Source organism: Corythoichthys intestinalis, chromosome 2 (assembly GCF_030265065.1).
Source record: "Corythoichthys intestinalis isolate RoL2023-P3 chromosome 2, ASM3026506v1, whole genome shotgun sequence".
Classification (NCBI taxonomy): domain Eukaryota; kingdom Metazoa; phylum Chordata; class Actinopteri; order Syngnathiformes; family Syngnathidae; genus Corythoichthys; species Corythoichthys intestinalis.
This window is the reverse complement of record NC_080396.1, coordinates 54,696,148-54,723,543: the sequence shown is the minus strand read 5'-3', so window position 1 is coordinate 54,723,543 and position 27,396 is coordinate 54,696,148. Positions and strand designations below refer to the sequence as shown.

Sequence of the window (27,396 nt, the reverse complement as noted above, 5' to 3'; positions counted from 1 at the left end):
TTAGCAATCAAGTCTGCAGACAAAAAAAAAAAAAATAAAAAAAAAAATAAAAAAAAAAACAATGTCACCCAATATAAATATGAGTCTCAAGATCACAACAATTGGAAAAAATTATTTGGATACATATGTTACCTGTATAGACTTGTTTTTCAGTCCTAACTAAATCTGAATATTCATAGGAAATCACTTTTGTTAGTGTACGTGCTTGCATTCAACAGAATTGACAGCTTTGACAGGTGCTTCATCAACAAATACATATGCCTGTTGTGCATGCTTCTACCATAGACATCATCACTAGGTTTTGAAGTCTATGCTTCTAATTTAATGTATTCACGTTTGTGCATGTATGTCTTCTGCGCCTTTTTTTTGAGAGTTGACAACCAAATGTGCACGCCGGCCTGCTGATTCCTCACACGTGTCTGCGGCGGGGCCGTACATTGACTAATTGGTGTTGGAATTAGCAAGTTGTTATTCCAACTAAAATTATACCCTTGTCATCCAAATGTGTCAGTTTGGTGCTGCTGTTCCATTCTCAATAGTTTCTCTGCGATTGCGTTGACAGCCTGACTTAGAAGCCATACATATCACCTATTGCTTGTTGGGACATGAAACTAACTTGCTGCTACTGTGGGTGCAAGCATATCTTTTTCTTGTACTTTTTTGTTTCAAGTTATACTCAGAGGGGGTAGAGTAGCAAAAAAGTTGACTCAAGTGAGAGTAGCGTTACTTCAAAATAATATTACTCAAGTAAGAGTAAAAGTAGTCATCCAAAAAATGTACTTAACTACAAGTAAAAAAAAAGTATCCAGTGAAAAGAATACTCAAGTAATGAGTAACATTTTGAGTAACTGCTTATTTTTGTTCGATTTTTTTTAAACAATGTTTTTTCTTTCTCTCAGCACAAACTTATCTATATGAACTGTTATTACAACAATATTGTACAATAACCCATTACATAACCACATTAAGCTAAAGAATTTTTTTTAAAAGTATCATTAAAATAAACAGAGAAAAAAAACAGTAACGAAGCATTATTCATCCAGAAAGCATGAGTGCTCTGCCCTCTAGTGGAGAAAATTGGTCTTAGTTTGAATAGAGAATACTGTAGTTGCTTCATAGTTAATATTATGAAATTAAAAGGATCATATCCCCGGTTTTCCTTGTCAATCGGTGCCAAATAAAAATAAATAAATAAAAATCCATGCTTTCGATTCATGTTGAGGGCAGCGCTCTATGTCAAATTTTTCATTTGTTACAGTGCTTTAAAGACGCGTGATTGAACAGGCTTGCGTAATCATAGAACGGCAAGCTTGCATCTGATTGGTGTAATGGAATCATGTGATTATTGTTGCGATGTCTCATTGGTGAAATTAGTAGCACTACTCTTGGCAATAGCATCCATAGCAAAAAAAAACCAAAAAAAACTAATATGTTAAATAAAGAGGAAAAATGTAACGATTCTTTTGTAGCCCAAAGTAGTGGCGTTAGAGTAGCGATTTTCTTCACAAATCCAATCAAGTAAAAAGTATGGCTTAGTAAAACTACTCTTAGAAGTACATTTTTCTCAAAAAGTTTCTCAAGTAAATATAAAGGAGTACATGTACATGCGTTTCTACCCAACTCTGGTTATACTGTATAACATTTTAGGTTAAAGTAATTTAATTATTCACATCCTGTAGAATGTTTTTTTTTTTGTTGTTGTTGTTGCTTTTGCAGTTGGTAGCATTTGAAATTTACATAACATAACGTTATATTAGTTACCAGGGTAAAGTTTGCTCAGTTGTAGACGGTAGAAAATTGATTCATGAGGAGTGTGGTCTATACAAGTTTGTGACAAGTGTGTACATACGTAAGCATAAGTATGTTTGTTTTGGATACACATCAAACATAAACACGCCTTAGCCCCAAGTCTCCTTGCACAAGTGCAGCCGCATGTTATGCACTTATTTGGATTATGTCAATCTGGAATACACACTATGTTAGACGATGAGTCATTATCGGTGTCCTACACAACTGCAAATTAGTAAAAAGTAGTCATTAGCTGTAGGAAGGAAGTAGGTGATTTTCTGCCTCTGTTTGATTTCATGAGTTTTGTAGAAGAAGACATTTTTGTTAGTTGTATCCTACAACTCACATCAGTAAATATGAAACCATCTGTGCTTTAGCTCCAGGTCATACTGGGAGCTTTATGTCTTCTGGCTGCAGATCTGCTCACAGGCGAACATGGCATGCCGCGAACAGACGGAGTGCGGGCCTGGGAGGTCCCACTCAGACAGGTGGTTGGCATCAGTTTGAGGGGGAGCAAGACACAGTTACGGTTGGGGGTGTGGGAGATTAGGACTCAGCAGCGTGGACACAGGCGGGAAGAGATGACAGAACGATGTGGAGACCACACAGAATAGAAAAGGCCTGGTTTTGTCTTTAAGGAACAGAGGCACATTGCAGTCGAAAAAAAAATGGGAGTGTTAAAAACTGAATATAACTGGAGAGTCATTACAAGGTGGTTTATTACCGTACAACACATTCTTTTGTGCCCCTTTCATCAAAGCAGTGGTGGTTTTTTTGATAAAATAAACCCCAAAAAACAGACATAATTGTCATGTGACTTCCCAACAATTGTGTAGCGTAGTTTATGTGTTTTAACAGTCATAATCAAGTAATTATTAAATTTACATAGGAAGAAATTAAAATAGCAATACTTTTACAGGATAGCATTTACTTGTAGTCAAATATTTGTTCGTACCAAGTATTCTTGATTCTGGCCATTACTTCTCTCAGTTGTGAAAAAAATGTTTTGTTTTATTCGAATATTGCTAAAAAAAACACACTATTAATTTTAAATAGCATATTGCTCAGGCACCATGAACCTGAATCAAGTACAGTATCAGTGTCTCCCTACATTGGAAGTAAAGGAGGTGAGCCAAATGGTATACGATACTTGTTAGACACCAACAATCCAGTACCCTACACAATGTTGAAGTGGCACTAAAGTTGGATTGTTTCTTTTTTAATTTAATAATTGTTAAATAACATTGGATCCCATTTTACCAGGTGTGCAACACCATTTGAGTTGAAAGTGCCCAGAATGTCATTCTGCAAGTTACTTTAGTTTTCCTTTTGGGGCTCTTCTGCAGACGTGGGGTTTCTCATTAATATGCATCTAACTAGTTTTAATTTGAATACTTTTGCTCCGATTGGCCGTCGGTGGAGTGGGTGTATCGGTGGAAAGCCCATGAGCATTGGCAATGCCTATAGAATATTGGAATATTATAATATTTCTACATAGAGGAAGCAATCACACACTTAATGTCAGCACACTGACACAGTTTTTCAAGACTGTAAGTCAAGGGTCCCCAAACTTTTTCCTGTGGGGGCCACATAACTTTTCCTTTCTCTGATGAGGGGTCGGGTCAGTTTGGAACAGAAAAAGTGTGACGATTGCAGGAGTGCCTAAATGTAAAAATTTATTTTTCAGAAAGTAATAATAATTTAATATAAAATAATATATAGGGCTGTCTAAATTATCGTGTTAACAGGCGGTAATTAATTTTTTTAATGAATCACGTTAAAATATTTGACGCATTTAACGCACATGCCCTGCTCAAACAGATTAAAATGACGGCACATTGTCATGTCCATTTGTTACTTGTGGTTTTTGGTGTTTTGTCACCCTCTGCTGGCGCTTGGGTGCGACTGATTTTATGGGTTTCAGCACCATTAGCATTGTGTAATTATTGACATCAACAATGGCGAGCTACTAGTTTATTTTTTGTTTGAAAATTTTACAAATTTTATTAAAACGAAAACATTAAGAGGGGTTTTAATATAAAATTTCTATAACTTGTACTAACATTTATCTTTTAAGAACGACATGTCTTTCTATCTATGGATCGCTTTAACAGAATTTTAATCATGTTAATGCCATCTTGTTGATTTATTGTTATAATAAACAAATACAGTACTTATGTACAGTATGTTGAATGTATACATTCGTCTTGTCTTATCTTTTCATTCCAACAATAATTTACAGAAAAATATGGCATATTTTATAGATGGTTTGAATTGCGATTAATTACGATTAATTCATTTTTAAGCTGTTATTAACTCGATTGATAATTTTAATCGTTTGACAGCCCAAAAAAATAATATAATATAATATAATATAATATAATATAATATAATATAATATAATATAATATAACACTATTAATAAAATAGATAATAACCAAATAACCCTCTCTGGGTTCTTCACAGAAAAAAGCCAGGAAATAAATAACACTATTGGGGGAAAAAAAAATTGTTCACGGGGCCTGACCAAATGTGGAGGCTGCCCGTATCCGTTCTGCGGGCCGTAGTTTGGGGGACCCCTGCTCTAAGTCATTGTCTTCTTGTTGGTGTCTGGAGCATGTTGGGCTTCTATGGAGACTCCCCACGGGACTTCTATGGAGACTCCCCACGGGTACACACAATCGTTCTGATTGAACAAGCGGAAAGTTTTTTCGCAGTCATCTTGTGTCTCCGAATAAACCCAAATGAAATAGCTGTATTTCTCTAGGGAGTCTGGAGGACAAGGGAGTACACCCAAATTTAGCCGACATACCCCCAAGAAATTTCTTTGTTACTGCAACCTTGCCAATAGAATGGCAGGTGCCCCCCACACTCTAAGAAGTGGAGGTAAGCCTGCTGTGGAGCCTGCAGCCAACTCTCAACTCGCTCTATGTAAAGTGCAATCTTTAAACATGTGGCAACTATGTGAACACAATTTAGGCTGGTTAAACAACTTGCTACTCAAATAATAAAATAATATTGCCAAATAGCGCTGTTAAGATACCACAATAGAAAATACATTGATTGAGGACCAAGCAAAAAGGAAACAAAGAAAAGTGCCTCTCAGTTGGCTACGAGATGGTGACCAATTGCATGGGACAGTCACTGGTCATGCGAGAAAAGAATTGTACTAAACCACAGCAAACGCACATGTATAGATTTTAAATTAATGCCTTAATTATATACTGTATGCTGAATGCAGCACATATTAAAACAAGGAACTGGAAACCTATAGAAGGCTTTTGTCAGTATTCAGCACTCCTGATATTAATGGAAGGATGAGAGGAGAAAGAACGAAGAGGTCAGTTACTTGCATAATAAGACATGGCGTGACATCACACCTTGAGAAATTTCAAACCTTACCGTTTGCAGAACCATTTAACTTACAATTGCATCAAATATGTATATAAATATATATATATATATATAGAGAGAGAGAGAGAGAGAGAGAGAGAGAGAGAGAGAGAGAGAGACAGAGAGAGACAGAGAGAGACAGAGAGATTAATAATACACTTCAACCAGGACAACATTTTGACCTATGCTGAATATTAGAATATTGGTATAAGACTTCCAAGACTACTAGACTAGTACCTGTTTAAATATTAACATTTAATTTTATTGTGTGGTAAAGTTTTCTACACAACTACAAATAGCAAGGTGAGATGTCACCACAGAAACAATAGAGACAATGTTCTTCATATTCAATGTGTTGATATTAAATTTTCATCTGCAATGCCCAATGGGTTGGTATGACATGCGAATTTAATGACTACCATCAGTCTGATCCATAGTCTTAGTGGAAGCAATTGAGAGAGAAAAATAAACTTGTGATTCTGCAGGCTCAGTCTAATTCCCTCCATATACGTACTTGTATACAGTGACTTGTTATGAGAGTCTGCTACTTGATTTGTTATTATAAAAGACTTTCAAGTTTGTGTGCAATTAATTCTTATGAATGTAAATATCTTCTGCTCTGCTATATCTCCTCGGTGGCTCTATACCGTGGGGACAAGCCATATGTTTAACGCTCAATGCCTTAAACTCCTCGATACGAGATTGAATATTGAAAGAAAACCATGCATGTGTGCATGCATACATACCCTAATGTCTGACGCATTAAATACCTATTTGATGCATGGGCCTACACCCTTGCTCCTAGCATCAGATGTCAGCACAGTGTAAGTCAGGCGTCATGGAAAAATGACGTGTCCCCAAGTGTGGGATTTGGCCCAACAGATAGAGGAGGAGGTTTGGGATTAGGCTTCCTAGATGCTGTGATTATTCCCCCCCCCCCCTCCCAGATTTGAGACCAGATTTCTTTGATCTGAGATAAAGGATTTAGAATTTTTATTCAGATAATAGATGGACAAAAAAGCAGGAATTCTGATTCTGAGGAGTCCTTAGTTTGTTTTCTTTCGACTGTGCGGTTCCTCATGGTTGAATTGACAACAAATCCACAAACAAAAGAAAATGAAAAGGAACACTAACGTAACACGTTGTACATCTGAATTAATGAAATATTTTTATTAGATATTTTGTTCTTTCTATAGTTGAATGTGCTGACAACAACAAAAAAAACATTCATTAAAATATAATGTATCAACCCATAGAGGTCCGGATTTGGAGTTACACTTAAAATTAAAATGGAAAAACACACCACAAGCTGATCCAACTTTGACGTAATGTCCATTAAACAAGTCAAAATGAGGCTCAGAAGAGTGTGTGTCCTCCGTGTGCCTGTATGACCTCCCTGCAACGCCGGGCATGCTCCTGTTAAAGGTGGCAGATGTTCACCTGAGGAATCTCCACCCAAATCTGGACCAGAGCATCCCTGAGGTCCTGGACAGTCTGAGGAGCAACCTTGCGGCCTGTAGGAGATTCCAGGAGACAGAGACAGTTACTCAAGGAGAGCTGGACAGGGCCGTAGAAGGTCCCTCAACCCTTAGCAGGATCGGTATCCACTCCTTTGTTGAAGGAGGAACAAGATAAGCACTGCCACAGAGCCCTACAAAATGACCTCCAGCAGGCCACTGGTGTGAATGTTTCTGACCAAACAATCAGAAACAGTCTTCATGAGGATGGTCTGAGGGCCTGACATCCTGTAGTAAGCCCCATTCTCTCTGTCAATCACTGTCGAACTCGATTGACTTTAACCATAGACCACCAGAATTTGCAACTACGCCACTAGCTCTGTGCTATTCACCAATAAACGCAGGTTCAACCTGACCACATGAGCACAGACGTGAAAGGGTCAGAAGATGCCGTGGAGAACGTTATGCTGCCTAAAACATCATTCAGCATCAACGGTGTGATTGTGGATCAGTGATGTAAGTGGAGGCATATCCTTGGAAGGACACACAGACAGGTTAGATAATGGCACCCTGACTGCTATTAGGTCCTGGGATGAAATCCTTGGACCCACTGCCATAAGCTACTCTTGTGCAGTGGGACCTGGGTTCGTCCTGGTCCACAACAATGCCCGACAATGTGGTTGTAGATTACAAGCAGTTCCTGAAGGAAGAAGGAATTGATAACATTGAGTGGCCCCCACGTTCGCCTGACCTAAATCCAATAGAATACCTCTGAGACATTATGTTTAGGTCCATCTGGCGGAGCAAGGTTGCTCCTCAGAATGTCCAGCAGCACATTGATGCCCTGATCCAAATCAGAGAGGAGATCCCCCAGAACACCCTCCGTTGTCTCATTAGGAGCATGCCCAGGTGTTGTAGCGAGGTCGTACATGCACGCGGAGACCACACACTACTGAGCCTCAATTTGACTTGAATAAAGGACATTACATCAAAGTTGGATCAGCCTGTAGTGTGTTTTTCCATTTTCGTTTTGCGAATACGTAACTCCAAATCCAGACCTTCATGGGTTGATACATTTGATTTTCATTGATAATTTTTCTGCGATTTTGTTATCAACACATTTAACTATGGAAAGAACAAAGCATTTAATCAAAATATTTACTTCATTCATATCTACAATGTGTTACCTTAGTGTTCCCTTTAGTTTTTGAGCAGTGTAAGTATATATATATATATATATATATATATATATATATATATATATATATATATATATATATATATTAGGGCTGTCAAGCGATTAAAATTTTTAATTGAGTTAATTACAGCTTAAAAATTAATTAATCGTAATTAATCGCAATTCAAACCATCTATAAAATATGCCATATTTTTCTGTAAATTATTGTTGGAATGGAAAGACACAAGATGGATAAATACATTCAACATACGGTACATAAGGACTGTATTTATTTATTATAACAATAAATCAACAAGATGGCATTAACATTATTAACATTCTGTTAAAGTGATCCATGGATAGAAAGACTTGTAGTTCTTAAAAGAAAAATGTTAGTACAAGGTATAGAAATTTTATATTAAAACCCCTCTTAATGTGTTCGTTTTAATAAAATTTGTAAAATTTTCAATCAAAAAATAAACTAGTAGCCCGCCATTGTTGATGTCAATAATTACTAACACAATGCTCATGGGTGCTGAAGCCTATAAAATCAGTCACACCCAAGCGCCAGCAGAGGGCGGCAAAACTCCATAAAACACAATTAACAAGTGAGCGTTTCACTGTACCGTCATTTAAATCTGTCTGAGCGGGGCATCTGCGTTAATTGCGTCAAACATTTTAAAGTGATTAATTTAAAAAATTAATTAACGCCCGTTAATGCGATGATTTTGACAGCCCTAATATATATATACATATACACATTATATTATATTATATTATATTATATTATATTATATTATATTATATTATATTATATTATATTATATTATATTATATTATATTATATAATATATATTTTAGGGCTGTCAAACGATTAAAATTTTGAATCGAGTTAATTACAGCTTAAAAATTAATTAATCGTAAATAATCGCAATTCAAACCATCTATAAAATATGCCATATTTTTCTGTAGATTATTGTTGGAATGGAAAGATAAGACACAAGACGGATATATACATTCAAGATACGGTACATAAGTACTGTATTTGTTTATTATAACAATAAATCAACAAGATGGTATTAACATTATTAACATTCTCTTAAAGCGATCCATGGATAGAAAAACTTGTAGTTCTTAAAAGATAAATGTTAGTACAAGTTATAGAAATTTTATATCAAAACCCCTCTTAATGTTTTCGTTTTAATAAAATTTGTAAAATTTTCAATCAAAAAATAAACTAGTAGCTCGACATTGTTGATGTCAATAATTACACCATGCTCATTCCCCAAACCCATTAAATCTTTTGGACCCAACCGCCAGCAGAGGGCGCCAAATAACAAAAAACAAGTAACAAGCAGACGTTACACTGCTATCATTTTAATATGTTTGAGCGGGGCATGTGCGTTTATTGCGTCAAATATTTTAACGTGATTAATTTAAAAAATTAACTACCGCCCGTTAACGCGATAACTTTGACAGCCCTAATACAATACAATATATATATATATATATATATATATATATATACACAATTATATATATATATATATATATATATATATATATATATATATTATATATATACAATATATATATATATACAATACAATATATATATATATACATATATATATATATATATATATATATATATATACATATATATATGTATATACATATATATATATATATATATATATATATATATATACACATACATACATACATATACGTATATATACGTATATATATATGTATGTATATGTATGTATACCATCTATATCTTATATATCATAGATCATGCCTGGAACGCACCCAACAAGTATGTACATCACTGGGCAGCATTAGTGCTTAGGCTATTGTGGTTGTTTTATAACTTTTCAGCAATGACGTCAAACCTGAAGCTGAATTCACTTAACAGTGTTAATTATGCCTATTGTACAAATTCTGCAAAATCGATTCAAAGTAGAGCTGGGCGGTAAACCGAAAATTTACCGTCACCGAAATTCTTCACGATGACCGACGTAATTTTGACCATGTCGGTAAATTTGGTAAATAAATAAAACAAGAAAATAGGCTTTTCATCCCGCTTTGACTCTGTGTTGTTCGTCTATGTTCATTCCCCTTTAAGAAACCAGTCAATGTACTTACGTAGGGAGTCACGTGATCATCAGGAAGCCAATCAAACAGAAGCCCGGTAAGCTAACGCTAGCAGCTAACGCTACAAGCAAAACGTGATGGAGTGTGGCTTAAGGGAGGTTCGCCAAACTTTCACCCGACATTTAGTAGACTCTTGGTGGCATCCTGACGGGCTTTCACCCGCTGTCCTCCCTTGTTCTCACGATTTCCGGAGATGGTGCTTTCAGTGCTTTCTACTGGTAGCCAGGCCACAGTCTAACGTTAGCGGCTAACGCTAACGGCCGCTAGCGGCTAACGCTACAAATGAACGTGATGGAGTCGGATAGCGGCTCTAACCTTGTCGAAATGGCTGAACTTAATGAGTGGATTGGGCACGGACTGCATCTAGGAATTACTATGTCGCGTTATTTTGTATCTGACTGTGTGTGATTTCTCTGATAGCTTTTTTGATGGTAAAGCATTCAGCATAAAGCGCAATCCAACGGTGAAACTTATAATATGGCCGAGAAATGGCCCCAGCTATTTTTCTGTATGTGCTTAATTCTGTGTCATTATTGCTAACATAAAATCTTAAGTGTTTCATTTGCAGAAGATCAATATAGCTTTAATGTATGTCTGTTTGGGGGTTCATGTATGCGTGCATATATTTAACCCTTGAGAGTCGAAGGACGCGCCGGCGCGTCCTCAGCGCACGTCGTCTTTGAAGCACCCTCGCGTTTTAATTACGTCACCCACATGCCGTTGGTTGGTCTCGTTTTAAAGTGCGGAAGTTGCGGTTTACTCTCGTTGTTATTTGAAGTCAATCGACCAACTAAAACGTGAGATATTGTCATTTAAGTTTTATAGTTTTATTGTCCTCTCAAAAAAACATTAAAACGCTGCATGGATCATTTGTTTATGTCTATATTTCCATCATTTCTTGTCCTTTTTCAAAACGGAAGCTCCATGAAAAAAACACAAATCAAACGAACCCTTTCGAAGTCACAGTGGAAGCACAAAATGCGTTTTTTTTTTTTTTATAAATATAACTGCCGTGCGAGGTTCCACCGAACGAGAGGCAGGAGTGTTCTGACGCAGCGACGGGCGAGCGACGGCCGTTTGAATCAAGCAAGCGGGCGAGCGACTTTGTGTGACTTTGAGGATGAACGGAAAACTAAATTTAGCGCAAGCAATTGTGCTTTTCGATCAACTTGAGGAAGAGGGTGGTCCAAATTCGTCATCATCGTCTTCTTCGGAAGAGTCCTCGAGTGAAGATAGTGACGGATTTGAACACGTGGGTGACGCCATCGACGAGCAGAGGTAAGCCAACTCACTTTTTTTTTTTTTTTTTTTTTTTTTTTTTTAATGCTGTAAAAGTTTCTTTTGATATTGCAAGACAAAGTTAATTTTGATGCAATATAAGTGCGTGTTTGTGTATGTAATAATAAAATGTGCATATCAGATCAAAGTATAATTTGTGGTCTTCTTTCTATATGAAGATTAGGGATGTAGCACATATTCAGCTACGGTATTCTTTCTATTGTCATACATATAGATTTCCATTATTATTTATCGCTGTATATATTTTTATTTTATACTTTATTATTTTCATAAATACTGACTTTTGTTTCATGTACATTTATAGTGACAATGAAAGTAAAGTGAAATGAAAATGGAAGGGTGGAAAGAGGACCGACACCCCATGGAAGTGTGGGCTATGATGTAGCCCTGTGTCTAATTCCAGGACGAAACTGCTTTTCGGAGTGGCATGCCTGAAAAAAATTTACCTTGTTTATTGTAAATATTTTTTAAAATACTTTTTTCCCCAATGTTATATATATATTTTTTTCCCCACAATCAGTCTTCTCAATTTGTGTATATAAATGTGTGTTCAAGAAGCTTGATTGTGTGTACATAGTTTTCATCAGGTGATGGGCCGCAATACCTAAACTCATAAAGAGATGGCCTCTAAACACTTTTTGTGTTAGATGGTATATTTTTTCACTGTTCTTCACTGTTTGGTCTGCTGTATATAACCTGTTTTGACTAGAGCATGTATAAATGCAAAAAACGCCTATGGCTATACCTGTTGTTTATGTTGAATTGTCAAATAAAAGACTATTTATTCTAAATTTTTTTGGTTGAATGTTCATCCTAACATGTTGAATAAATATTACAAAGTTTCAAAACGGTTCGTTACGCATGTTTGGTTGTCAATTGGACATCAATATTAAAAATTTTGACAAAACGATTTTGGAATTTTTGGTCTTTTTGGGCCCAAAATTATGATTTATAATTGGTCAGTGAAGGAAACAACAGTTTGGACATGAAGTTCAAGGTGTCACAAAAAAAGGGACCAAACCAGGCCATCGTAAACAATTCTGTCTTTGAAATATAAAGGCAACTTCAAAGGCATGCAAAATCAGACAAAATAGGCCCAGACCTTAAAGGGTTAAAAATGCACTGGGGGGAACCTGAAACCATAAAGTAAACACTTGTATTGAATAATTATGTCACAGCAGCCATTAACAATAAATTGTCTTTTTGAAGTGTACTGTTCAAGCTGCAAGTCATTTGTGTTACAATGACATGTTTGCACAGGCATATTGATTTTGACAATGTACATTGTTCAAGCCATACACGCTGTTATAAATGCTCATACTTGAATTCTTATTGTTTACAATACATTTTAATAAACTTAATGTTTAGACTGCATGTACAATTGTTAAATATATCAAATTGAATGCTGGTAACTAAATCAAGAAACTGTTCATCTGTATTTCATGCATTGATTCAGATTTTCAAATTATATAACAGTCCGCTTGGGCGACTTTATCGTCATTTATCGTTATCGAGGTAAATCTGCTCAATTTATCGTGATACGTGTTTAAGGCCATATCGCCCACCACTAATTCAAAGCAGTTCAAATATGAGATCGTACGGAGCAAAAAGTCAGAACAATGACCAAAGAGTCAGAATAATTTTTTTAAAAAAAACAAAAAAAACAAAAAAAAACAGAACAATGAAAAAAATTAGTTAGTCATCTGTGCCTCATGCATTGATCTTTATCTAAAAGGTTGTATCGTGTAACATGTAATCAGGATTTCTATGTTGACGGGTTTGCTCTGAGGGATTCCCTGAGTAAATATGCAACATGTGCTGCAACAGCTTTGGAACAATGGACTTTGCTAACAGGTAGAACAAAGATTTCGTTGTTCAACTAAATATAAGTCAATGTGTCCCTAAGTAGGATATCTCCCTGCTATTTCCTAGTTCTCAAATGTTCCTTTATCTGTTCATTGTCCACGCTCTTTTGCTTTATGCCTCTCCCCATCCCTTGATATTTCTGACCCCTTCCTCTCACTCGTTTTCATTCTCTGGCTCAAAAGGCGAAGCTGGCTTCTACTGAGATCTCAAATTCTCATCAGCAAAAGATTTAATACTTGTCTTGAGCGGATCTGCCAATGTCAAGGTCGTAAGAAAACAAAGTTCTGGAAAATATGTTAGGCATTGTGTTCATCCCAGACGCCTCCAAAGACTGCTGTTCACATACTGGAAGAGCCATCAGGAAGTGGGATAGGCTTGGCACTGACTAGTGGATGATGTAGCATAGAAGGCCTCATTAGCACGGATGATGGTGTTTGGAATGTGGTTTTGGTTCACAGCCAGAGTAACCTCTCATGGCTGGATTCTCATTTCGTTCCAAAACAGAAGTCAAGTTTATTATGGGGATATAAAACGAGTTGCTTGTAACGATGTCTTGAGCCAACATGTCAGAGATCACTTTCATTAATGTGACATTGCGTTCAGAGTGTGATCAATTCAATTTGAAAAATATCTTATGTAAGAAAACCTGCAATTCCACTTGTCTGCAATAAATAATTTCCAATTGTGAGGAAAAGACATATGATATAAGGGCACACAGATTTATTTATCCAAAGAAATGTGTTCTTACCCCTCTGGAGAAGATAGAAAACCTAGTTAGAGTATTAAAATAGGTAAAGCAGCTGCAACTGAATGTGAGTTTGGACAGAGGTTTAGTTTTTTTGTTTTTTTGTTTAGTTTTTTTTTTTAACTACAGGCTTAAAAACATGGAAGCTAAATTTATGGAGTGGGTGTACATAACGTGTTTTTCAAGAAATCTTAATTTCAAATGAAATTCAGAACACTACTAGCTACACTAAATAATTCACCAACAAGGTAACTTCTGTTGCTTTTCCAAGCTTCCTTTATGAGAACCTCAAACTTCTGCTTTTCTGCTGAGTATGGAGAGAGATCCAGTCAAATGTGAATGATTGGATGTTGTCTGGCCCCACAAAAGAGCTGTTGTGTCATTGCTGAGTGCTCCTGACTGACTGATTTATTAGTAAACTTTGATAACATTATCATGAATTAATTAACATTATTATGTAACATTATTATTATTAATGTTACATGATGTTTCAACTTGACTGTAATAGAATTTGTGAGTTATATTTGGTCATTGACGAGCAGTCAGTAATTTTGCTCGAATTAAGAGATGAACTACCAAACTGGACTTCTAAATTAATAGACTAGATAACCTCTGTTCAGTACAGTATAGTAAAGCACAGTACAGTACAGTATATAACATAATTATGGCTGACCACTTGATCTTTTGATCAACGCATTGGCACTCATGATAAGTATGACTATGTGTCTAAGTATGCCATTGTGTGTTTGCAGTATCTGCAATTAACTAAAAACAAATCCCATTTGACAGGAATTCTTTCTCAGTTAGACACGAAGTGAAGTTAAACATACCTTTGTTTTTACCAACAAGAAAAAGCATCACAGTCAGGGAACCACCATGTGGTTCTGCATTGTTTTGATTAGCAGTTTAAGATTTTAGGCTTGTTTTTCCCCCCTTCCCACATGTAATTGATGTTTGAGTCAGTCTTTCCAATCTAAACATTCCTTCTAATGTCTTCTTTCATACAGCTTATACACACAAGGGTTACTGGTGTGCTGGAGCCAATCAACAGCTACTGTATAAACTTACTGGCAGGTTCAACCCCGAACATGTGGAGCAATAGCTCAGATAAAGAAAGAGGTGAACGTGAAATTGCAGAGATTTAGCTACTTTTTCACAAAGTTCTTTCAAACTAAACACATTCTAGCAAATGCATTGTAACTTGAAGTGCGTCTCATTCCGTCAGATCAGTTGCAGAAACAAAATCTCAGTCAAGGAAAAAACTTAAGTTTTTTGGGTCAGATTCATTCACTTTTTGTTATCAAAGACAAAATAGTTGCAAAATGTAGTTTTGTTTTCTAAATGAGCCAAATAGCAAAAGCAGATTTTCAGGTTACCCGTATTTTTCGGACAATACGTCACACCTGAGAATATGTCGCACCAGCCAAAAAATGTGCAATGAAAAGGACAAAAACATATATAAGTCGCACCGGAGTATTGCAAGCATTTTTTGTGGGAAATTATTTGATAGAATCCAGCACCAAGAACACACATGTCATCTTGAAGGGCAATTTTAAATACAATAGAGAACAACAGGCTGAATAGGTGTACGTATGCTAACATTACATGACGCCAAAAGTTAGATCGGGTACGGTATGCTAACATTACATGACACTATAAGTTAGATGGGCTTAAAAAATTGTGCCCGACCCGACCGGCTCGCGGGTATTAAAGTCCTACGTGGCCCGAGTCCGATCAATTAACTTGATTTGCTTGCCCGAGCCCGAAAAAAACCCAAAATTTTATGTTCTATTTGTGAGGACTCAGGAGAAGGAGGAAATGTGGGGATGCGATGGGTGGTTGCGTTTTTTGGGATCACGTTTGTGATGATACCGGCACACATATGCACAATGACAAATTAAAGCCTGTCTTTTGTGACGAATTCTCCCAGTTAAGACTGTAAGATGGATATTCAATAAACATTTATATCTTTTATATTTGCGTGTCTTTTCTAACAGGCGGATAGTGGATTTGACATTTATTCTAATCTCCTTGAGTTGGCAAAATAAAAACCACAAGTTTTTTCAATGTTTAAATTTTTTGTAATATTAAGTTTGTTTGCAATATTTTTATGATCATTATAAATGCATTTACACAACAAAATAACGCTGGAAAAATTTGTTACATATGTTTCTCGTATGAGACCAAAGCACTAGTGACGAGATTTGTCGTTCACTTGAGTAAACGAATCCATTCCGGTTCGTTCAGTAAAAAGATTCGTTCAAACAAATCGTTCAACGAATCGTTCGCCCCCCTCATCTCCCTCCCCGCCCAAACGAATCGTTCGGTTACTGAACGGGAAGTGACGTTGCCGAACGAATCACCAAAGACCGCTTCGCAGTATAACTGAACGGGAAGTGACATTGCTTGGTCCCTCCCTCTCTTCCATATTGACCACTCGTCGTAGTTTCAGAAATGAGTGACAGGCGGTATCATTCTGCTTTCACAGACAGCCTCGTCTCCCTCCTGCTGCTGCAAAAGCGAGGGAGAACTTCCGCGTCGTCTGTCCTAGTTCTATGGGCTCAAAGTCATGGCTCGTGCTTGCATTTCGATTTAGGACACGGTTAAACATTTTCCTTTTGTGAGGGGAGTAAGGGGCGGGGGCGCACGGACTTTCTTTAGCAGGTTCTTGATCACACATACAATCACATATACAGCATGTTTGCTGTCACGAAAATAAAAATACATCGAAAGTTTAATTTCTGAATATGGAACGACCAACACATCATATTTACATCTCGCTCTGTTGTATTTTTGTTTTTTTGTATTAAGATGATCGTGTTGAATTTTGCACTGGTATTAATAAATAAAATAATCCGGTCAGCTCCCCTGTCGTCCCCGCATCTCAGATCGTCAAATGCTGACGAGAAATAATTGTTTGCTCTTTACGATGTCGCCTTTCTACTCTCATTAGTCTGTTAAGAAAAATGTAGACATATTGCGACATCTCCCGTGTCCGCGTGCTTTGTTTTTGGGCGCTTGAGTAGCACATGATGGACGGATTGACATAATTTGTCAAACCAACCAACACCTGACACGAAAAAAAAAAAAAAACACTCGGAAAAAAATTACATGTATATACAGTTTCATTGCAAATCAGTATTATGGTGATCATATTGTTTTTTTGCACTGGTATTAATAAATAAAATAATCCGGTCAGCTCCCCTGTCGTCCCCGCATCTCTGATCGTCAAATGCTGACGAGAAATAATTGTTAGCTCTTTACGATGTCGCCTTTCTACTCTCATTAGTCTGTTAAGAAAAATGTAGACATATTGCGATATCTCCCGTGTCTGCGTGCGTTGTTTTGGGCGCTTGAGGAGCACATGATGGACGGATTGACATAATTTGTCAAACCAACCAACACCCGACACGCTGACACGAAAAAAAATAATAATAAAACACTCGGGAAAAAATTGACATGTATATACAGTTTCATTGCAAATCAGTATTATGGTGATCATACTAAATATTTTTTTCTGTGCACATATGAGGTAAATATCGCTGCCATGAAGCCTCCATATAGTGACAGTTCTCTGCCCGCTTCACTGCCGTCACGCGACCGCAGCTCAGCTTTTGCTTGCCTCGTAGCTACCCGTGTTTTAAATTACTGTAAATTTGATAGTATGTCGTCATAGGCAGTCACGAGTTTGTTGAGAAAAGTACTACTCTAAACAATGCTCGCTAGATTTGTGTGGTGTTTTTGTCTGTTTGAGCAGCATTTGATAGGCTCCACGTTAACAAATATGTGACAAAGTCATTTCCTTTCATTTTCTGATTCGTTCACCGCATAGTCATTACTGGAAAATCAAGTTAACAGCAAGCTAGGTCAGGAACCGGAGGACCGAGTCACTGAACAGGAAGTGACAAAACTCAGTCTTGCCCCCCTGCCTGCACGCTGGCTGCTTATTGGTCACACGTGGACGTGAGTGACAAACGCCCTGATTCTGTTTCCGCTCCCTCCCCTGCCCGCGATGAGGCTGGCGTCTGATTGGTCGTGTGCGATGTCAGAAGACGCTGCCGCTTGCTCAACGCCCTCCCACGCAGCGAACAAGCACCACCTTCATAGAACGAATCAGTGCAGATGATGATTAGTTCGGTCTCGTTCACCAAAACAATTCGTTCAAAAAGAATGAATCGTTCGCGACCGATACAACACTACAAAGCACCACATTCGTTTACATTCAGCGAAGCCGACACAGGTTTCCGTATCTTCAACAATCAATTTGAATCCTTTCTTCCTTCTTCCTCCTACCGAAATTTTTTCTTCGCAATTCCCCTGTCTTTAGTTTGTTTTTCACTCCTGCTGCTCCATATCGAAAAGAAAATACCAGGATGCTCACGGAGGGGAAGATTGGAAAGAAAGCGGGGCCACTGCGTTCACATGCGTGAACAGTGCCTTCTCTGTTTTATCCAAATTATTTATTTTATTTAACATCCATACATAGTTTTAGTATAAATATATGAATATATATTAATTTTTAAAAAAGTTAGCGAGAGAGAAGTCGGCCCGACCCGACCGTAAATAATCACACATAAGTCGCTCCTGAGTATAAGACGCACCCTCTGCCAAACTATGAGAAAAACTGCGACTTATAGTCCGAAAAATACAGTATATTTCTTGTATACTTGGTACTAATGACGTGAAAGTGAAGTCATTCAAAGATACTTGTCCAACTTTCAACATGGCTCCTTTCCAAGACAGATGATCAAATCCACTTTCTTTTAATTTCTTAAACAGTAGCCATTTTTTTCCTCCAATCCTAAACGTCAGAAAACAGACAGTCAATGTTGGGATTAAGATGTACATGGATATCTAAAACATCTAAGTACTATATAAATCAATCAATATTGTTTTGATGATTGGAAGATTAGATTATGGCAATCTACTGAGGTATTGGTTATATGTCTGTCAGGGTTTAGCTGTCAGCAAATGAAAGGAAGGTCAATGGGAGACAACCAATATGTTTTATCCATCCAATTTCTACAGGACTTATCCTCATTAAAGTCACAAGTGTGCCAAAAAGTATTACCGCTGACTGTAGGTAAGAGGTTGGGTAAACCCTGGACTGGAAACCAGTCAGTTGCAAGGCACATACGGTACCTTTAAACATCCATTTAAACTCACACACGGTATACATTTTAATATATGTAATTTTTGCTTTGGGAATGTGGAAATAAGCCATACATGGAGAAAAGTAAGAACCTGCTAACTATGGGGTGGAAGAGCTAAACATACAAGCAATGTTCCACTAGCATATTTCATCTGTTGAAATTGTAAAATATTACAATAATACCAAGAAAATCCACATGATTGAGCCCAGTGCTTTGTTTTTATTAAAGAGCCAGTTGCCAGAAAAACCAAAGTTGCTATGTGATTTTATTAAAAGGTTAACAAAAGCTTTGCAGGCTCATGGAGCTGTCTTGTTATTTGTGGTTTTAATATTATAATCTTATTAGTAGAAGTAGAATACTAGTGAAAAAAATCTCCAGGTCAGAATAGACCCAAAAATATCAAAAGTAATTGTTTTTATATGACAAAAAATTGTGTATATGTGCATCTATTAACAGAAGATCTACTGTTCTGGGTATGCTTTATTAGATGGGGCAGAAACCTAAGTACAGTGATAACAACGGTATTATGAGGACATGTAGTACTTGGGCTGGTATTCAAATCCACAAATAGCATTCCAGTCTTCTTTGAATGGTGCTCATCCATCAAACTCTAATTTGTTCCCACTGTTTTATTAACAACATGAGTCAAAATTAGTTTGGGATGTTTCAATTGACTCCATTTGAAAGGCAGATATATCTACAAAAATGTGACTTTAGTTTCTCATCATTCATGTACTTCAGTTGCTATGCAATTGTGGCTTAGTTGAAGTGTAAAGCCTTGTATCACCAGAGGAATAAATGGTCTGAATTTTTTATAGGGAATATCTCTTTAGCATTTTAAAACCATAATTGTGCTGCGGATGAGCCAATTTTGTGGAGGGTACTTTCATAAATATGAGCTATAACACATGGCTTTAGTTTGCATTTTCAAGTTTAGAGCGAGCAAGACAGCTGGCAGTGGTCAAGCCATGCAGTTAAAGTATATAAAAGCATACACATGTTGTACTTGACAACAGTATTCAACTATAATTATAATATTGGAAGTAAAAGTAGATGTAGTGGTCGGGCGTCATTGATGTCGCAATAAGCACGAAATACTAATACTGTGATTGAATGTTGACTGTTGAAGTATTATAATGATTTCCGTTCCTCAAGCAAAGCAAAATGTTTTCCATGTTTAAATTCAATTTATTCAGAGTGCAGCTTTTTTTTCCATATAACAAGCAGAGAATTAAAACCAAATAAATTGGCAAGACAACTAAACACTCCTGGACAAAGGAGAAGTGGGTAAAGAGAGTTGATTGGCACAGGAAACAATGCTAACTAGAAAAAATAAATATGACAACCAAATGAGATTGAAGTAAAGGAAAACAAAACAGCTTCAACAAATAATAATCCCCCCCCCCCCAAAAAAAAAAAAACATTACACAGACCATGACAGCAAATCGTCAAACACCACACTAGACAGCCATAGCAGGAATTGAAACTGTGCATCTGAAACTGAAAACTGTTAAGCTGTGAAGCGCTAACCACAGTTATATCACGTTGTAGTGTTTTTTTTTGTTTTGTTTTGTTTGTTTTTCTGGAGCCTGCTGTAACTTTGTAGAACAATAATTGCCAAATAACAAATAATAATAAAAAAACAAAAAAAAACATTTTTAGCTTTATTAAACCTCATAAGCCATAAACATTGACATGTTAAACTTCTCCAGCTGAATTTTACATTAATAGAAATAATAATAAGAAGACGTGTAACAATAAAATAAATAATAACAACAAGCCTACTAAGATTTATAATTATATTCATTCAACAATTGAATTTGGGGGGGGGGGGGGGGGGGTCATAAACCACGAACTTTAGTACACTTGTTCTTTACTTAATATTGTGTTAGCTTAGGTAAATGTTATTCATTCATTGATGCCTCCTCTTCAGAACGAAGAACTTGGAAAGGCTTGGGTGATGTAATCTCATATTGCTAAAACAAATTTGGAAGGTGCGCTGGAACTAGGTTCAACTGAAGGAAATGGTAATATAAAAATTAAGAAATTGAGGACCAACCCTGTACTTTCTTGTGTGATAAATGGTCTGCCGTGAAGGCTAAAGGCCGAGTTATGCTTCCGCGTCAAACTTTCGCCGTCATGGAAGACCCGATTTATGACAATCCGCCATACCCTGACATGCACCTCCAGAATTTTGTGACTTCACGTCACGTCAACGCATATGACGTGACGGAAATGGACTGTGATTTGTTTGGTTCAGCGCGAAATCACCGCCATTGTCAAACATGATTTTGCTACACGCAAAAATGATAAGTGTATAAATGAAGAGCAAGTACAACAACTACTACAATGTCTCATTAAGACATTATGAAGATTGCCAAATGGCAAGCAATTTGTGGGAGAAGATTTCTGAAAATACGGGGCTGGAGGTCAGCCAGCGATTGAATGGAAGAACCACCGGGACAAGTATTTGTTTGTTCGGAATCGAATGGCCACACAAAGCGGTGACCCAGTTGGCCAAAAACTGCCAGCTTTCATTGCTTTATGTCGTATTTTTGGTTGGTGCACTTCATCATTTATTGTGTAAATATGTTTGCTGTGAGTCTGTGACTTATTTACGTGTCACACTTAGAGTATATGAAGAACAAAGCACAGGTTTGGTGTCAAAAGAGTTGTTTTGATGTTTAATTTTCAAAAACAGACAGTTTAAACTCGATACATCATCACTGATTGAGAGTGTCTCGGTGCTTTTATGACCACGTTAACATAAAGGCTTCCAACGCAGTTTGGGAGGTACAATAGCCGCCAGCTTCCCACTGGCTGGTTGTAGGACACGGCAAACAAATCGGGCTGGAGGGCTTTGCAGACCTCGGACAAAACGCTGGACGCAGTGCTCGATGCCAGTTGGAAGCTAGCCGCCACAGCTTGCTGGTTTCCACCCGAGGCTAGAACTCTGTGTGTGGCATCAAAAGTCGGACAGACCACCTCGAAACGGTCTTCTGCGTCGCCTGCGCCTCAACATTTGTATGCTCAACATTTATTCAATGTTGATGCATCTTCCATTGTTTATTTTTTTTCCATTAAACTAGAGGAAGTCAACAAGCATGCCCCAAAACCCTACAAACATAACGCTACACCCCTCTAGTGGCTTGGCGATGAATTACAGAGCAACACGTTCTCTCACCGCAAAACTATCGAATGCTCATTGACGCCGTAGTCACTTCGCCGTCACCGCAACGCAGGAACATAACTCAGGCTTAAGAGAGTGCTAAAGGCTCCTGGCCAAGATGTGCATACCTTCTTGTAATTTTGACAATTGCAATACTACTTCAGTATTCATTTTCTTTGCTCTAAATTTGAAGGGTTTTTTGGGGGCCATTGTTCACAAGCCCAGTAAAAATATTAAAACCATAGGCGGAGTTTGACTTTTGGGGCAGGGGGGACACAACATGTTGATAACCCCGAAACGCAGTGTCAGCAATAAAATTAACGTATAAAATATATTTATCATAATAATAAGTTGAAAATGAGCGTTTTTTTTTTTTGTTTCCCATCATACTTGAATTCTAAATCAGGCTGCTTAGGACAGCTATACTTTTCGCCAAGAATCCATGAAATATGGTACACCTGCCGGTGTCGTGCCAATGTAGTTACCCCCGTCAATAATTGTATCCCCTTGGCGGAGCCACTGCGCTGCCCTTATTTGCTTGATTTCCGTGTTTTGGCGATGTAGTTATCTAAAACATCTTAAAACATTGCTCATCCATTCAAAAAAAAAAAAAAAAGGTTTATTTTCTGTCGTATAACGTAACATACATACTGAACATTAAAAAAAAAAAAAAAAAAAAAAAGCAATGTTTTACAATTTTATTTGTAGGATGACCTATAACTGTTATTACTGTAATTCAAGTCCTGTATGGAGTTTCTCAAATTTAATAAACGTCGATGCCCAAAATATATGACTGTAGTTCTTTTCTGGCTTCAATTAATTGTTCAAGTCGACATAACTCATAACTAATGTGAGTGTGTGCGCTCCCGCGGCCAGGGGATACAATTTTTGACGGGAGTAACTACATTGGCAAGACACCAGTCGTGGCTCTGTTGTACAATTAATTTTTTTAGTGGGGCAAATTGAAACTCCGTTCACCATTTTGGCGGAGCTCTCTGGCGTTAAATGGTCCACATTTTCAATCCTTGCCGCTTTTGACAGCTAAGGTTTAAAAAAATTACATATATCCATCTTGCCTCTTCGGTCCTCGGGTGGTTTTGGCTAAGCAAAGCAAATGACCGTCTAAGGTGCTAGTCACATGATCTGTTTGAAATATAATTTTGACCCATTGTAAAAAAAATGTTTTGTTCATTTCATTCATTTTTGTTGTTTTATTGCTTCACAACTGTTATAGACAATATTTTACCGGAAAACTCTTAATTTTAAAATCATATATAGAAAATATCATATATTAAAAAAAATAATAATAATTTAAAAACACTGGGAGATGTTTACCTAATGTTGCGTTGACGTGGCATGACAAAATTTAGCATGATAAGAACCGTATGACCACTGTGTATTAATCCCCTGGGTGCTATTTGTCCATTTTTTGGCTTTTTTCGTTTTTTTCTGTGTTTAAAAGGAAAAAAAGCATTTGAAAAAATACACTAGGGAGCTGATATTTCCTGCAGGATACTAAATCATGTAGAAGTTCGAAATGGCACCATCCGTGAATTTCTAACTTATTGCAAACAGGCTGGGAAGATTTGCACTAAACTCTTGTTATTTTGCCATTTTTTGGCTCATTGAGTCCCATTATAAATCATGATTTTTGATATGCTGTAAACCTGATGTGTTATAATGCATTTTCCGTGATTATTGATGCAATCGCTTCTTTGGCGAGTCAAAAACATGCAAAAAGAGGAATTTGTGTGTTGTCACCCAAAAGTCACTAGTTGGAGCCATAGGCCAATACATGAATTTGCTTGCGAAACTCAATACAGATTAGTAAAAAATTAATGCGATAAAAATGGTTGGCATTATGTGTCTGAGCTCACTTTCAGTCTATTTGGGCATGCATATTTGCAATTTTGCACGTGTGCACGAGACAATAAACCGGTACTTCCCGGAAATGCAAAAAAACCAAAACAAAAAAACACATGTTTATTGTTGTCGTTAGAATTTCAACTCTTATTGGTTGGGTGTTTGAATTTCTTTACTCTCATTGGTTCTGGGCATTTTGGGAGTATTTGTTCTCGCGAGAATCACCATTTTGCATTTCTTCCAACACAACTGTGATCGATGGCGACGAGAAGTATTTCACTGCAGAACACGATTCGGATGGTGTTAGAAAATCCTGATTCCGACGATGACCTTCGTTCGGACGCTTCTTCGGCGAACCCAGAAGACATTGAAGAAATTCTTCCGGACTTTCGATGCCGGAGGAGGACGACTTTGTTGACGAGAAATGGGAAATGGATGACAACATAATGACGGAGATGAAAGCGGGGAGCAGAAGGCGGGGGCACGGACATGACCACGTTGAGGTGCATGCCGAAAATGACGGCGATCGAGGCGATGACGAAAGTGAGTAAGCACATGTTTTGCATATCTAGGTTAGTCTTGTAAAAGCTGATCAAAGATCAAAGCTGTTATTGTTGTGCGTGCTTGTGATTTGCAGGCCTGTGCCACATACTCCTGCCGCCGGCGCGCACTCAGGTGACCAATGTTTTTTCACATGCTGGACATTTCGTCCTTCAGCGCATTTGTGCTGTTCACGGAGATCTACCCTGAGTGGAACGTGAAGAAAAGCTACAAGCGCCGACTATTTCTTGAGGAACTTGGCAAGGATCTAATTCGGCCAGAAGTTCTAAAACGGGAACCACCGCCTTTTGCCGAAGGCTTGGGAGAGCAGCGAGCTGGACCCCCGTCCAAGCGCAAACAATGTGGCCTTTGCACAAAGCCACTTCGGGCTTCGAACATCATAATAAATAATAATACATTTTATTTATAATGCACTTTACATTTAAAAAACAAATCTCAAAGTGCACATCATGAATTCTGTATATTGTTATTATGTTAACTGTTATATATATATGTTTTGTAAAATTGTTAACATAAATTCTATCATCAAATCAGTTGTTGTCACTTTGTCACAGTCTTGTTCTTAAAAAATCTATTGTTACGACTTTTACTTATCCAATGATGTAATTATGGAACATAAAATACTTTAGTTTGATTTATGTATACCCTATATAGCATAGTTAGTTTTGCTATTAGGATAATGCTGCTATTATTGTCCATAGGAGGCAAAAAAAAATAAAATATATAAAAAACTATACATGTGTAGATTGGTCTGATGCCACTGAACATTTTGAGTGGTTGAAAGTGAACAAATATTCAGAAATGACTTAGTTATCACATTTCAAAGAAAAAGCCATTTTTTGGACAAAATCACAAGAGTTTAGAGTAAATGAGAAAACTGCAAATGTGTAAAAACTGGGCATGCATAAAAAAATCGGTTGTTATGACTTGTGGACTTATTCAAGCCTCTAACTATGTCATATGGAATATTCAAATTAGACTTTAGTTTTTTATATATATACAGCATAGTTACTTTTGCTATTAGGATAATGCTGCTATTATTGTCCATAGGGGGCATTAAAAAATAAAAAATATAAAAAACTATATATGTGTAGATAGGTCTGATGCCACTGAACATTTTGAGTGGTTGAAAGTGAAAAAATATTCAGAAATGACTTGGTTATCACATTTCAAAGGAAAAGCCATTTTTTGGACAAAATCACAAGAGTTTAGTGTAAATGAGAAAACTGCAAATGTGTAAAAACTGGGCATGCATAAAAAAATCGGTTGTTATGACTTGTGGACTTATTCAAGCCTCTAACTATGTGATATGTAATATTCAAATTAGACTTTTGTTTTTTATATATATACAGCATAATTAGTTTTGCTATTCGGATAATGCTACTATTATTGTCCATAGGGGGCATTGAAAAATAAAAAAAATAAAAAACTTTATTTGTGTAGATAGGTCTGATGGCACTGAACATTTTGAGTTGTTGAAAGTGAAAAAATATTCAGAAATGACTAAGTAATCACACTTCAAAGGAAAAGCCATTTTTTGGACAAAATCACAAGAATTTAGTCAAAATAAAATAACGCCCAAGGGTGTGACATTAATTTCAAAGGGGTGACCCGTCTAAACTTTTTTTTAGATTTTAGATTTTTCTAGATTTTTTTCCATCAAGGAGAGATTTCGAATACAGTTAGAAATTCAGTTTGGATTACACATAAGAGTTCCTCATCACTGTAAAGTAAATGTGAGTATGCCATTAACCCCAGAATGAATACGAACTCGTCTTTGAAATAGTTATGCAATATCCATGACTGATAGAAAGATGTATTGTCCCAGAGTGTGTGGATGTGAAAGCGGGTGTGTCGACCTGGCAATCATCACCCAAATAATAATTTCCAGTGGAAGACAGAAGGAGGAAGTGCTTTGAACCCGTTTGATGAGAGACACTGGGAAAACATTTAACTTCCTCTCCATTTCCTCGCACTTTCATGTCGACTGTCAGCCTTGCTTTCACGCCGTCTGATTATCCGGGGCTGCTGTCGACACCCGCCAACGTGAGGTATGTGTTTACTCGAGTAAGCTGTTGACAAGTTTCTTTAGAAACGTTCATGATGACAGTGGATTTTATCATGCCCTTGACCTCAAAAACATTCGGACATTTTGCGGGATGCAAATGTCAAACAAGCACCGAACCAACAAAACAAATGAGAATTTGTCATCATTACCTCATTCAACTTAGTCAGTATGTGTCAAACTTGACTGAACTCCATTATTGGGGCCTAGTAATTTGTTCCTTATTGAATGTTTTTGCAGGTCATGAACAAACAGCAACATGACTGTACAATACGTCTTCTTTCGTTATGCGTTGTCTTGACAAAAACATGATGCACGAAACCAAGGGCATATGTTTGGTCTCAACATTTGTAAGGGCGACATTACAGCATAACCTGCATGTAATCTTTTTGCTCGGGATGGGATATTAATAAGACCAAACAGATTGGGTGAACGGGCGTCAGGGCTACATTTCTCACGAATATGAACCTAATTAATTTGATATGCTAAATCTGGGGTGCTCATTACGTCAATCACGATCGACCAGTCGATCGAAACGCTAGTGTGGGTAGCTCGTGACATCAAAAAAAAAAAAAAAAAATCTTATATTCATAGTTAATTATGATTATGTTGTGTTGTGTGACCAACATATGAAGTGAGGCAGCACCCATCTCTCTCTAAGCAACTTCTTGCTTTTCTGGTTCTATAGTTTCCAGCAGAG

The 27,396-nt window shown here is 37.1% G+C and overlaps 1 protein-coding gene across 3 annotated transcripts in view; it reads left to right on the top strand.

Moving 5' to 3' along the window:
- Nucleotides 1-27,396, top strand: part of ngfa (nerve growth factor a (beta polypeptide)) — a 44,787-nt gene that overhangs the window by 10,470 nt on the left and 6,921 nt on the right. Inside the window, exon 1 of one of the 3 annotated variants that reach the window (XM_057830345.1) lies at nucleotides 26,414-26,682. The exons of the other annotated variants lie outside the window; for them this stretch is intronic. Coding sequence (XP_057686328.1) covers nucleotides 26,612-26,682 — 71 coding nt within the window. The 5' untranslated portion in view covers nucleotides 26,414-26,611. Of the gene's footprint in view, nucleotides 1-26,413; nucleotides 26,683-27,396 lie in introns of those variants that run through there. 3 annotated transcript variants of the gene reach the window in all.